At 46.6% G+C, this 12,612-nt stretch overlaps 1 protein-coding gene across 2 annotated transcripts; it reads left to right on the top strand.

Annotated features, from left to right (window-relative positions):
* Window positions 1-273: 273 nt before the first annotated feature.
* Window positions 274-12,576, top strand: HEYL (hes related family bHLH transcription factor with YRPW motif like). 2 transcript variants are annotated; one of them, XM_083751926.1, is made up of 6 exons: window positions 274-455; window positions 499-3,338; window positions 4,516-4,570; window positions 5,504-5,587; window positions 8,006-8,087; window positions 9,143-12,576. In XM_083751926.1, exons 2-6 carry the CDS (start codon window positions 3,232-3,234, stop codon window positions 9,562-9,564), a joined length of 750 nt encoding a protein of 249 aa, XP_083608052.1. In that variant the 5' UTR covers window positions 274-455; window positions 499-3,231; the 3' UTR covers window positions 9,565-12,576. The 2 variants fall into 2 exon arrangements, with proteins under 2 accessions (XP_083608052.1, XP_083608051.1); XM_083751925.1 differs by having other exon boundaries at window positions 274-3,338.
* The last annotated feature ends 36 nt before the right edge of the window (window positions 12,577-12,612 follow it).

The following is a 12,612-nucleotide window of genomic DNA, read 5'->3' as shown; positions in this document are numbered from 1 at the left end:
CTAGGCTCTGGTCTGGGCTTTTCAGGTCCCGGCCCCAGCAGTTTCCCCCCACCCTTCCCGCTTCTGCTGCTTTCCCCAGGTAAACCGGTGTTTTACTGCTGAATCTGAGCAAATGCCAATCAGATTTTCACAGATTGCTGTTTGTTCCAATTCAGAGGTAAAGAACGTATTCTCAGGGGATAGCTGTGGGGCAAATGGAAAACAGTTTTCTTTGCGGCAGCCCTTCAGATATTTGAAGATGGCTATTATATATATTAATATAATAAGTATAAGGGACGCGGGTGGCGCTGTGGGTAAAACCTCAGCGCCTAGGACTTGCCGATCATCAGGTCGGCGGTTCGAATCCCCGCGGCGGGGTGCGCTCCCGTTGCTCGGTCCCAGCGCCTGCCAACCTCGCAGTTCGAAAGCACCCCCGGGTGCAAGTAGATAAATAGGGACCACTTACTAGCGGGAAGGTAAACGGTGTTTCCGTGTGCTGCGCTGGTGCTGGCTCGCCAGAGCAGCGTCGTCACGCTGGCCACGTGACCCGGAAGTGTCTCCGGACAGCGCTGGCCCCTGGCCTCTTAAGCGAGATGGGCGCGCAACCCCAGAGTCGGACACGACTGGCCCGTACAGGCAGGGGTACCTTTACCTTTAGCTTATTATATATATTATATACCCAGTAGTGATGTATGGAAGTGAGAGCTGGACCATAAAGAAGGCTGATCGCCGAAGAATTGATGCTTTTGAATTATGGTGCTGGAGGAGACTCTTGAGAGTCCCATGGACTGCAAGAAGATCAAACCTATCCATTTTGAAGGAAATCAGCCCTGAGTGCTCACTGGAAGGACAGATCCTGAAGCTGAGGCTCCTGTACTTTGGCCACCCCATGAGAAGAGAAGACTCCCTGGAAAAGACCCTGATGTTGGGAAAGATGGAGGGCACAAGGAGAAGGGGACGACAGAGGACGAGATGGTTGGACAGTGTTCTCCAAGCTACCAACATGAGTCTGACCAAACTGCGGGCAGCAGTGGAAGACAGGAGTGCCTGGTGTGCTCTGGTCCATGGGGTCATGAAGAGTCGGACACGACTAAACGACTAAACAACAACAACAACATTATATCTCATATCAGTTTTCTCTTTTCTGGGCTAAACATACCCAACTACCTCAACTGTTCCTCATACGACTCAACTTTCAGAACCTTTAGCATCTTGGCCCCATCAAGGGGAAAATGTCAAACAGAGGTACCAACGGTGCGCACACACACCATTTAAATGGCAATGCACAGCAACTTTGTGGGGACCCAGCCCCCTCAAATATTTTATTGAGGGGGCCGAAGCCTCCACAGCCCCTACAAGTTGGCTCCTATGATGTAGAAAGTGTGCTTCATCTACTAGAACATCTCTGTCTCTTTCCTCTCATTTAATCCCATTGACAGCATATTTAATTTAACTGGGCACCTCCTTATCAGGCCATTAATAATTCTCATTCATTCTCCTCTGTGGTCTCCATTGCAATTGAAGTGTGAGTAAACTCAGAACAGTATCTGTTTCATATCATTACAAATACGAGCTTGGCACATAGAGGGCTTTTGACCACACTGCAGGCTGGGAGCTCTGGCAGGCAGGAATGTGGATTTGATTATAAAGGAGTTAAGTCACTTTGCGGTCTCTGCTGCACTCATAACACAGAGTAATCCTAGAGACAACATGTAACCAATTGCACTGTAATTGAGCTGACATGACAAAAGTTCAGAGAAAGCCTAGAAAGGTTGTATGGGGAGGGCTGCTGGCAGTGGAGAGCAGCTCTGTTTCTGTCCAGAAGAAGGGAAATGTGCCATGATAATGGGATCAATCATATAAAGTGCACCATGTTTCTCGGGGAATGAGTTTTTGTTAGTACCCAGCTGGAGACAGGTAATGGTTTTTAAGGAAGCAGGAAGTGCTTTTGGAGGGAGGTTTTGTTTCCTGTGGTGGACACACACCTTATCCTGTTGTCCCACTGCTGCCTCTAGACAAACACATTTTTGAAACAAAATAAAGCCTGCCATGTTTCTTTACCAAAAGCAAAAATGAAAGAGTAACAACAGAAGCTGTTTCATACTGAGCCAGACCACTGGTTCATTTAGTTCAGTACTGTATTGTCTATTTTGACTGTCAGTGGCTCTTCAGCGTTTCAGTTTCAGCTGCAGTTAGTTGCCAAATTGCTTCCCCCCTGGAGGGTGGTACAGCCCTGCCTTGCATGCAAAAGGTCCCTTAGCATCTGCAGGTTGGGCTGGGAGAAAACACCTGGTGGGCTGCTGCCAGTCAGTGTAGACAACACTGATGGACCAGTGGGTCTGACTCAGTATAAGCCAGCTTCCTATGGCCCTAGCTGAAAGGTGCATCCCAGAGTCCTTTGAAATGCTAATGAGGATCCTGGGGTACATGTTTAAGATTGTGCAGGGTTTATTTCCATTCTTGGTGCTTTATAGCTTATGGTTGTTGTGTGGGCTGCTGCTGGCCCTTCAGTGGCCTTCAGTGTGGTTAGGAAAGTACTTTCTCCCCTTAGGCCCTAATAACTCCACCACCTTGGGGCCTTCTGTTTGTGCTCTCTAACTGATCATGGTCAATAGTCCCTTGAAGAAAGTGTTCTCCTGCAGTCAAGAGCCTTGAAAAATCTTTTTAAAAAATGATTCAGCCTCCAGTCCAGCAGAGTTGCAGAGACATGATGTGCCAGGTCTCTCTCTTCCACCCCCAAACCCGTTTCTTTCTTTCCTTCTTTTCCTGAAACAACTCAGGGCTTTATCAGTCTCGCCTCTTTCCCACGGTTTTCTGTTGCCAGGATGGTCACTGATCCTTTAAACTGCAGCTGAGACCAATCAGTGGAGGCTGAGGGAGGGATGGAGAGGCAATTCACACAGGCTGCTCTTTTACAGGAAGATCCCCCCTCCTCCTGGGATTTCCACCAGCAAGAGGAGAGGGGGGAAGGCAAGAGCAAGCCAGTAATCTCTCACCCCTGGGAGGGAGCTCCTTCACTTACCATACAGGAAGGATAAAGATGTGCTGAGAAAAGGAAGGGAAGGCAGGAGAGGCGAAATCTCTGAGTGGGGGACAAAGAAGAGCCCATTTCTCTATGTCTTGAAGAGGGGAGATCTTAGCACCTCCCTATGCCCCTTGGAGGAGGGAAAGGGAAGTGGTGGCCCATGTCCTTCTGCCTGCTCTGGGCAGAGTAAGGAGAAGGATGTTTGTCCACTGTTCAGGTGCCTCAGTATGAAGAGACGCTGCTGGGAGGAGGAGGAGGGCCGCGACTTGTCGGACACAGGCTTGGATCATGCACCCATTGTGCCGGGAAAAGAGGAGGAGGAAGAATGCAGCAGGTAAGGGGACACCTCCTTGGTGAGGATGCCAAATGGATGGAACTGCATCATTTGGAGGCAGGAGGTCTGGTACCAATGAATGATCCATGCCCAATTGCCCAGGAAGGAAGCTGGTAGAGGGAAGCCACTAGAGGCAGCTTCACCAAACACACTCTCTAACGCGGAGCTGTTCATAGATTTTGCTTTCCTTGTGTTATAGGAATTTTTTCCTTATAACACTTGGCACTGATGGGAAACCTATTTGCATGAGTGTCTTTCATTTCCCTTTCAGGGGCAAATGGCGAGTATTCTGAACTCGGATGGGAGTACCAAGTTTTTTCATTTCAGCTTGTGTGAGATTCCTAATTTTCCTACCATTGAGCGGAAGATATATCTGTTGTGTATTGACTCAAAGGATTTTATATCTGTATTATTATTGTCTGTATTGCATTAGGGTAAAGTAACTGCCTTTTGGTTCCAGAGGGTACAGCTACTATTGGTTCATTTAAGCTGCTGTATTTGGATCCTCTGTCTTATTGGTTTCCTCCAAAAGGCAGGACTGTGATTGCCTGATATTGTTCCCTCCAAAATGTATCCTTTCTAGCTTGTTCCCTGTCCCTATAAATGTAGCTCTCCCCTCCTCAAGTCTTAGTCTTGTTTGCTTTAATAAAGAAGTGTTACTAGAGAACTGTCTCCAGCATATTATGTCAAGAGAGCTGAAATCACAAACCCCACGTCACAACAATATCCTCATGCAAGCTGATTTAGGGCCACACTCCATTCAAATTCTGGACCACTAAATCAACTCTCTTGGCCAACAGCAGCTTCTAAGCCGGGGCTGTGCATCTTTTCATACCAAGTGGGCTGCAAGAGTACTTTGACACACAACTTGCGGGCCCCACACTGAATTAAATTTCCACATCGTAAATTAAAGTGTACGTAGTATATTTCATATTATTGAATATACACAGTTAATACATTTAATTAAATATATGTAATTAAATACACAATATATTTAACTATTAAACAAATTTAATACACAAACAGATGTATACGCCGTCGTTAACAAAAATGAAGAACTACCCTGTTCTAAGCAGTATTTAAGGGCAGCCCAATACAATGCATGGAATCATAGTGTAGTCAAAAAGTGCTAAAGCCACAAATGCTTCTTACTGGATCTGTTGATGTTGTTTCTCAGTTCGCCATCCCCCACAAGGATCTTTCATGTACAAGCAAGAAAGAAGCGGAGAGGGGTGAGTGCTGCATGATCTAAAACCTGATTTATTTTTAGAATGGTTTTTATTTGCAAAATAACTTGCATTTCTTTTTGTTAGCCCTCACAGCAACCAGTGGGGTAGGCGGCTATCATTTAGATTTTACGATGAGGAAATTGGCTGAAATATAATAACTTTTTTAAAAAAAACCTCCCAGGAGTCCACATATGGAGAAGGGGCAATTCAAACCCAGGTCCCAAGACCATCCACTGTTTGATCAGAATTGCCAGACCTCAATATCTGTTTATGGTCCTCCATCCCCAGGACTTTGCTGGAGTGGGGGAGTGAATTGCTGCCTCAGAGCTCTCTACATGGCCAGGCACCCTTTATAGGCTCCCCTCCCACATCTTTGGAATGCCCTCTTTTGAGAACTTCAACTGGCTTCCTCACTTCAGGGTTTTAAGTGGGCCCTAAGGACGATTGGCCAGAGTGATCTGATGCTGGCATTTATTGTGCTGCTGTTCTACTAATTAATTATGTGGCTGTACTGAATTCTTTCTACATTTCTGTTACTGTCTTGGAATGGTTTGCCTTCTAAAGTGGCTTGCAAATAGTTGGGTGGTTACACGCAAAGTTCTTCTGAGATTAAACATTAAACAGAGTGGATAAAGATTGATGATGTATTGATTTTTAATTTTAAAACATTTTTATATTCTAAAGTGTATTTTTATTTTTTGAGTTTCAGCAACAGTGAATTTCTTTTTTAAAAATGATGTAATTTTAAAATGAATTCTGAACTTAATGTAGACACCAAAGCTTAAGGCCTACTTAATGTCTACTCAAAAGGTAAGTCCTCTGGACCTCCGTGAGGCTTACTCCTGGGTTAGTGTCCAGAGGGTTGCAGCCTATTCAATGAAGTGCATGGTGCAAATGAATGATGCAGAGTTGTCCTTTTCCATGATGCCCTTACAGATAATCGAGAAACGGCGCAGGGATCGCATTAACAGCAGCCTATCTGAACTACGGCATTTGGTTCCCACTGCCTTTGAGAAGCAGGTAAGTGCATCTCCCTGTCAAATTCCTGCCCCCCCCCCCCAAGTTCTGACATCAGTCTCCTCCAGAATACATGTTCATTGAACATTCATTCTGATTTGCTTGCACACAGCTTATGTGGAGGTTAGACTATGTCTGGTCTTCATTGAGCATTTGTTCTGATTGGTTTGCAGGGAGATTATACAACAATGAGCATTCATGCTGCTTTCATTCTGCTTGTGTGCTGGTTATACATCATCCCATTAAAGAATTGTCCACCGTATACTTTGCAGTGCATTTCCTCATCGCTTTTGGTATGGTCACATTAGTGACTTAAGTTGTCACCCTCCTGCTGCAGTTCAAGCTGCATTGGCATGACATTGTGTACTTCAGAGAGGGGGGGGATATCTTCAACCCAATGTGCATGACCTTTTTGGTTGCATTCATTAAGCTTTCATCTGCGTATGGACGTTCAAACCATTCATAGCCAATGGCAGTCTCAAATATTCACACCATTCCTAAGTACAAAGTGATGATCATGTACATTTTCTTATTGGATCGAAGCTGCTTTGAGAGAAAAAAAAATGCCATCGAACAGTGGTATTTGTCTATAAACGAAATGTTTCTTTTGGATTCTGGCTAATGTTGTGGGAATGTGGTTTCAGAGCTTAGCAGTGGGAGCCCAAGGGATATGGGCAGAGTATGGGGGTGCCAAGTTGAATAAAATATTGAGGAGGCCCAGTTAAGTCCCACCCCACATAATTGATCACAAGACTAATGACAATGCCCCTCAACTTGAGGGGAGGGGTCAAATATTTGGGGGGGGGGGCTAAAGGGACCTCAGCTCCTTAGAGTTGGCTCTTAATGGCAGAGTAAGTGGCAGTGTGAACATAACTACAGTATTAGTATTCCCGAACAGCAGTAAGTCCTCTTTTTAGAAAAAGAAAGAAAGAAATGTGGATAGCCATTGTGGTGTAGTGGTTAGAGTGGTTAGACTAGGACCTTGGAGAGACCTGGATTCAAATCCCCACTTGGCCGTCATGAAGCTCATTGGGTGACTGTGGGCCGGTAGCCTAACCTTACAGGATTCTTGGGGGATAAAATAGAGAGGGAGACAGTCAAAATTGCCACCTTGAGCTGCTCAGAGAACAAGGTGGGATATAAACATTATATATATATATATATATATATGCTTTCGTAGATTTTCACGGGTACAGGAATGCAGGTTTTGGTGTCCTCGGGTGTCTTCCCGTGTAAAAGTTGGGGTGTCTAGGCGACGTTTCGACGAGGTCTCACTCGTCATCTTCAGGCTGGTGCTTTCGGCTTCTTGTTACTGGAACAGAGCTCTGTTCCAGTAACAAGAAGCCGAAAGCACCAGCCTGAAGATGACGAGTGAGACCTCGTCGAAACGTCGCCTAGACACCCCAACTTTTACACGGGAAGACACCCGAGGACACCAAAACCTGCATATATATATATATATATATATATATATATATATATATATATGTTGCACTAGTGCAGTGATGGCCAAACTTGGCCCTCCAGCTGTTTTGGGACTACAAATCCCATCATCCCTAGCTAACAGGACCAGTGGTCAGGGATGATGGGAATTGTAGTCCCCAAATAGCTGCAGGACCAAGTTTGGCCATCACTGCACTAGGGCAATGGCACACTTTAATCCACTTAAGTTGTGCACCTCATGCCATGTCCCACCGCCACCACTATGTGGTTCCCTGACACTACCCTTAGATTCTCCTCAACTACCCTGGACCACCTGACCACCTGAGCTGGCTTTCTGATGGGTATTTCTATCAACTCCCTTTATTTCTGCTGCCATCACAGATACCAAGTATCTGAATATTTCTCACCTTAGCATTGTCCAGTAAAGAGACATGTGTATGAAGCTATAATTTATTTTGTAAAGGAATAATCAAGGGCTTTATGATCACTCAGTATATACAAGTGTACAGTTTTTGGTTACTTAGGCTCATATAATACAATAAGGAAGAACAATGCTGACCCTCCTTTATCAAACTAATCTAGCCATCATCCAGATACCTCCACCTCTCATACCAGCTAACAGCTGTAAACTCCCAGCTGCCAGGCACACATTTTGGAACTCCCTTTCAAGCCCTTATCCCATCACCTCTCACTTCCAGTATTCCAAGCATGCTCTTTCCCCTCCCAACCAAACACATCTAATTCATCTAATATGCCTATCTACATAAATCTCACATATTAATTTTACCTTAATTACTCTACTATACATATATGCACACAATATTGTTTATGTATAACCCCAGCAAATCCCAGGGCACATCTAAATTTCTGGTATGTGCATGGATCCCTCCGCATAGTACTAGTGCTCTGGAAGCAGCCACTATCACACATTACAATCTGTGTTCATATAATGGGAGTCCTCTTTTTTCCAATGAACAGGACTCTTCCAAAATGGAGAAAGCAGAGATCTTGCAGATGACGGTAGATCACTTAAAAATGCTTCATGCCATTGGAGACACAGGTAAAAAAAAACAACTGACTCTGCTCAAGTCTTTGCCATCCATGTTATGTTATTGCCATCCCATGTATGGAGGCCAGTCAGATGCTGCTGCTGCAATTAGCAGTGCCAGCCCTACCATTAGGCAAAGCAGTGCAGCATTCTCAGGTGGCAGAAGCTGAAGGGTGGCGGCAGCAGAAGCAGCTCTCCTCCCTCTTGCCATTCTGTCTAAACTTCTCCAACGATCTTTCGATCATAGGGTACAAGTAACTCCACGTGGGTATATCACATACATTAAAAAAATGAGATAAAGCATGTAAAAACCCAGAGGATGTATTGGGCCTCATAGCAAATATCTAACTCCAGTTTTTTGGGCTTTGGAGTCCCCTATCTTTGGCCCTGCAGGAAGATGAGGCAAGCAGCACAGTAGCATGGATTATGTTCTGGCTACCTCCTGACATAAAAGAAAATGTTCCTTTAAAGCCAGTTCTGGGCATGTCTGGGAGTACTTTGCTCCATGACTGGGCTGTGTGGTGTGTGTGCGTGCATTTGCTGCTCTGCCTCAGGGGCCACAAAATGTCTTCAGCCAACCATAGAAGTTAGCATGTAGAGCTATGCTTTGTGTAAATGGCTCCCCAGCACTAATCTCACTCTATTGTGGTCTGAGGTCAAACTAGACGTGACCCCAATAAGCAATTGCCTGAATGGATTTACAGAGTGTGTGTGGCAAAGGGTTAAAGTCCTCCTGCACCTCCATCCTGCTGTAGCCAGAGTCCTGATTGTATTGGGAGACCTGCTGCTGCATCTGCCTGGTCCTCTTTTTCAACATTTAATCAGATAATCATTGCTAACTGCACAGATGATGCCACATTGTGTTTGACTTTGCCAGTCCATTTCAACTGGCATCTCCTGACAGAAAGTACCTTCAGGAGGCAACATATGTGCCTAAAACTCTCTTGCAAAGTGCATTAGCTGGCCAGGATTCCACTCCAAATCCCATTTCAGAAGGCATCAAAGACATGTGTGTCCTGCTGAGGGACATAATGGCTGCGTATCTGTTTTTATTTTCAAAACACTAGATGCTCGAGTGCTGGCAGTCGATTACAGGACGATCGGTTTTCGTGAATGCTTTACAGAAGTAGTGAGATACTTGGGCACCGTCAAGGAGCAGAGCGGCACCGATTCTATCCAGCTACGGCTCCTCTCCCACCTGAACAACTGTGTGGCTGAAATGAAAGTTCCTACTAGAGCAACATCCTCCCTCTTGCCCTTCCAGTCCTGGCCTTGGTGGCTTTTCCATAAATCTATAGCTCCTTCTTCCCCCCAAGTCCATCTCCCCAGGAGGGAGGGCAACCCTGGCTTGGCTGTCCTGGCTGCTTCGTCAGGAATCTATCTGGGCCCCATGCTGGGAGGAACACCCATTTGTCAAATTCCAAATTCTCTCACATCAGTCTGCTCTAACACCTTGTTTAGTAGAACTTCCATCACCCCAACAGAGTAAGCATCGCCCACTGATGATAACAGCCACCCCCAGTAGTGCATCTAGTGAGAGGCCGAGGGAGGCAGCGGCCCTCAGGAGCAGCCAGTTTGCAGCCCTTCTCTTCTCTTCATCCTCCTCCTCTTTGGCTCACAGTCCAGCAGCACCAGTTTACATGCCTCCACCACGTCCAGTTCTGAATGCTTCTGCTCAAGGACCAGGAATCAAAATCGGGAAAGCTGCTAGGCTCTGCCATTCCTGGACTATGGAAATTGGACCTTTGTGATCCTCCCCCCACCCCCAGAGAGAGAGAGATTTTCAGCGGCCTTCTCTTGAATAAAAACAAGAAGTGAAGCTGAACTCAACCCTCAATCCTGCTTTTTGCAGGATTGCAAGAACCTTTCCTGGCAATTTGTTGATTATGTTGTGGACACAGTCTATACAGTGGTACCTCGGGTTAAGAACTTAATTTGTTCTGGAGGTCCGTTCTTAACCTGAAAGTGTTCTTAACCTGAGGTACCACTTTAGCTAATGGGGCCTCCCGCTGCCACTGTGTCGCCACCGCACAATTTCTGCTCTTATCCTGAAGCAAAGTTCTTAACCCGAGGTACTATTTCTGGGTTAGCAGAGTCTGTAACCTGAAGCGTCTGTAACCCGAGGTACCACTGTATAAGGAAAATGCTCTTTCCTCCTGACTACCATGCCTTCATTGCCGCTGGGACTGGGAGTGCTCTCTGGGCCAAATGCATGCAAGTGTCAAGAGGACAGGAACATAGAGTGGGTAGTGCTTGGACAATCTGCACTGTTTCAGCTTTTCCTTTTTCATGCTTGTTAGAGGCTGAGCATGCTGTTGTGGCACTGTAATAGCAAAAAGTCACCATCTGCTGCTGTACTTCCAGTAAAAAATAATACTGTTGTTTGCCTTTTGCTTGGTTCAGCTTATGTACTTTCCTCTAAGTTTTTGGAACAACACACACATGGGGAGAGGAAGGAAATGGTGTTCACTGCTTTCATAGCTCCGCTCCTGCATCTTCTCCCTCTTCAGCAGCAGTGGGCAAACGTTTTCAGCCCTGGGATCACTTTGGGACACCTTTCAAGGGCAACATGCCCACGGTGGGTGGGTCCAGAGGCAAAAATGGGTGGAGCAATGAAAGTAAATTTCACCTTAGTACAGTATGCTAGTTTCTACACATACTCACACCCCTTCTTTCACCTCTATACAGGTAAGCAAAAGGCATTATCAGGGTTAAGGCAGCTCCTACGATTGCCTGCAATGAGCTTGCTTCGTGGAGTGCTATTATGGCGGAGGGGAGGCTTCCTCTCTGCAGGCCTCCTACCCGTTGGACCAGGAGGCTGGCTGGCTGCTGTTTTGACTGGGATCTTGGAGCCTCCTCTGCTGCCTGCCTGGCAAATGGGTGCCCCTTACTGGGCTGCTGCATGACTGTGCAAGGAACTTGAGATGTTCCCTATAAGGGGTCACCCTGAAGGTTCTGGCTACAGGTGGTTCTTTTGCCACCCTCCCCTCTTCTTAACTAGGGAGGTTGTGTTAGGGGAAAGGCACTCCTCTGTCTGGCATCTTGGTGTGTGTGGAAGTAGTGTGCACTGGGCAAGGCAACATCATGGGCATCCTTTGCTGCTGCTGTGATTTCATTGGCACCACCTTTGCATAGGTGATATCCAGAACATCACTGGGGTGTGACATTGTGTTTGGGGGGTGTTGCCCTGCTGGAGATACTGTGGGAGTGGCTGTCAATGCTGCTCTGTTCTTGGGGGGCAGAGGGAGCTGCTGCACCTCAAGTCTGGGTCAATCTTGTCTACACAGACTGACAGTGGGCCCACTGAGCCATGGCTTCCACTCACACAGGCCATACTTTGTTTCTGGCTTTGCCATTCTAAGTTAACAGGATGATCCCAGCTACATTATGCCTAAGTGTGATGCACAGTGGAATCACAGGATTGTTTTGGCTCTTCGAAAAATGTACACAGCCTATGATTTGCCTCCTGCTGGCAAAGCCATGAAAGGCCTGGAAACGTTGGAGATTAAAATGAGGCTGAGCTCCTCAAGATGACCCATTTATTCAGCATTTATCCTGATTTGCTTACACAAAGCCTATACAGAGGTTAGATTATGTCCAGACTTCACTGAGCATTTGTTCTGATTTGGACCATGTTTTTCTGACAGAAGGACGATGGGCCATGTTTTTCTGATGGAAGGATGCATATGAATGAGTGGGGTGTTTGAGTGAGAGTGAGAGTGACATTAATATATGAGGAGAGAGAAGCCAGAAGAGGTACACCACACATCCAAATTACACCACTTCCCCCAAAGAATGCTGGGGACTGTATTTCACCTCTCACAAAGCTACAATACCCAAACTACAGTTCCCAGAATTCTTTGCGGGGAAGTAACGTGCTTTAAATGTGTACTGGATGTGCCCTAAAGACATGGAGTGCATCTGTCCCAACAACCTACATTTCATGCTGCACCCCGCCTCAGCCACCTGGGAATTGTAGTTTCCCCCTCACAGAGCTACAATTTTCAGCCTCCTTAAGGAACTACGTGATTTCATGGGGAAGCCTCCCGGCGCCTTGGCGCGACGAGTGTGAGGGAGAAACGGGCGTGAGGAGAGAGACTGAAAAGCAGCGCCGCCGCCGTCTCCTCCTTCGGCCAGGTGGTGGCGCTGCAGCTGGCGGCAGCCCCTCCGTCCCGCTGCGTGTGCCGCTCTTCCCCGCTTTCCTTGTTGCTGAGGCGGCCCAGAAGCCCTCGCGGCGGCGGCGCCGGCAGCACGAGCAGCAGCGTCGCCCTCGGCCGGCGGCCCGCCTCGGCGCGGCCTATAAAGGGTCCTGGTCGGCCAGCGCTGCCCCCTCTCTGCTCGCAGCCTCCGAGGAGGGAAGAGGAAGGGAGGGGGGCGCGGGGAAAAAAACCCTAAAAAGAAAAAAAAGCCTTAAAAACAGCAAAAGAGAAAAAAAACCAAAGGAAAAAATTGATTATAACAAACAGGAATAAGGAGGAGGGTAATTAATTTAATAATAATATAATTAAGCAATTGTTAATTGCGCGGTGGTTGCTTT

Source organism: Podarcis gaigeae, assembly GCF_964106915.1.
Source record: "Podarcis gaigeae genome assembly, chromosome: 8".
Taxonomy (NCBI): domain Eukaryota; kingdom Metazoa; phylum Chordata; class Lepidosauria; order Squamata; family Lacertidae; genus Podarcis; species Podarcis gaigeae.
Note: the sequence above shows the minus strand (reverse complement) of the source record. Positions and strands in the feature narration are given on the sequence as shown.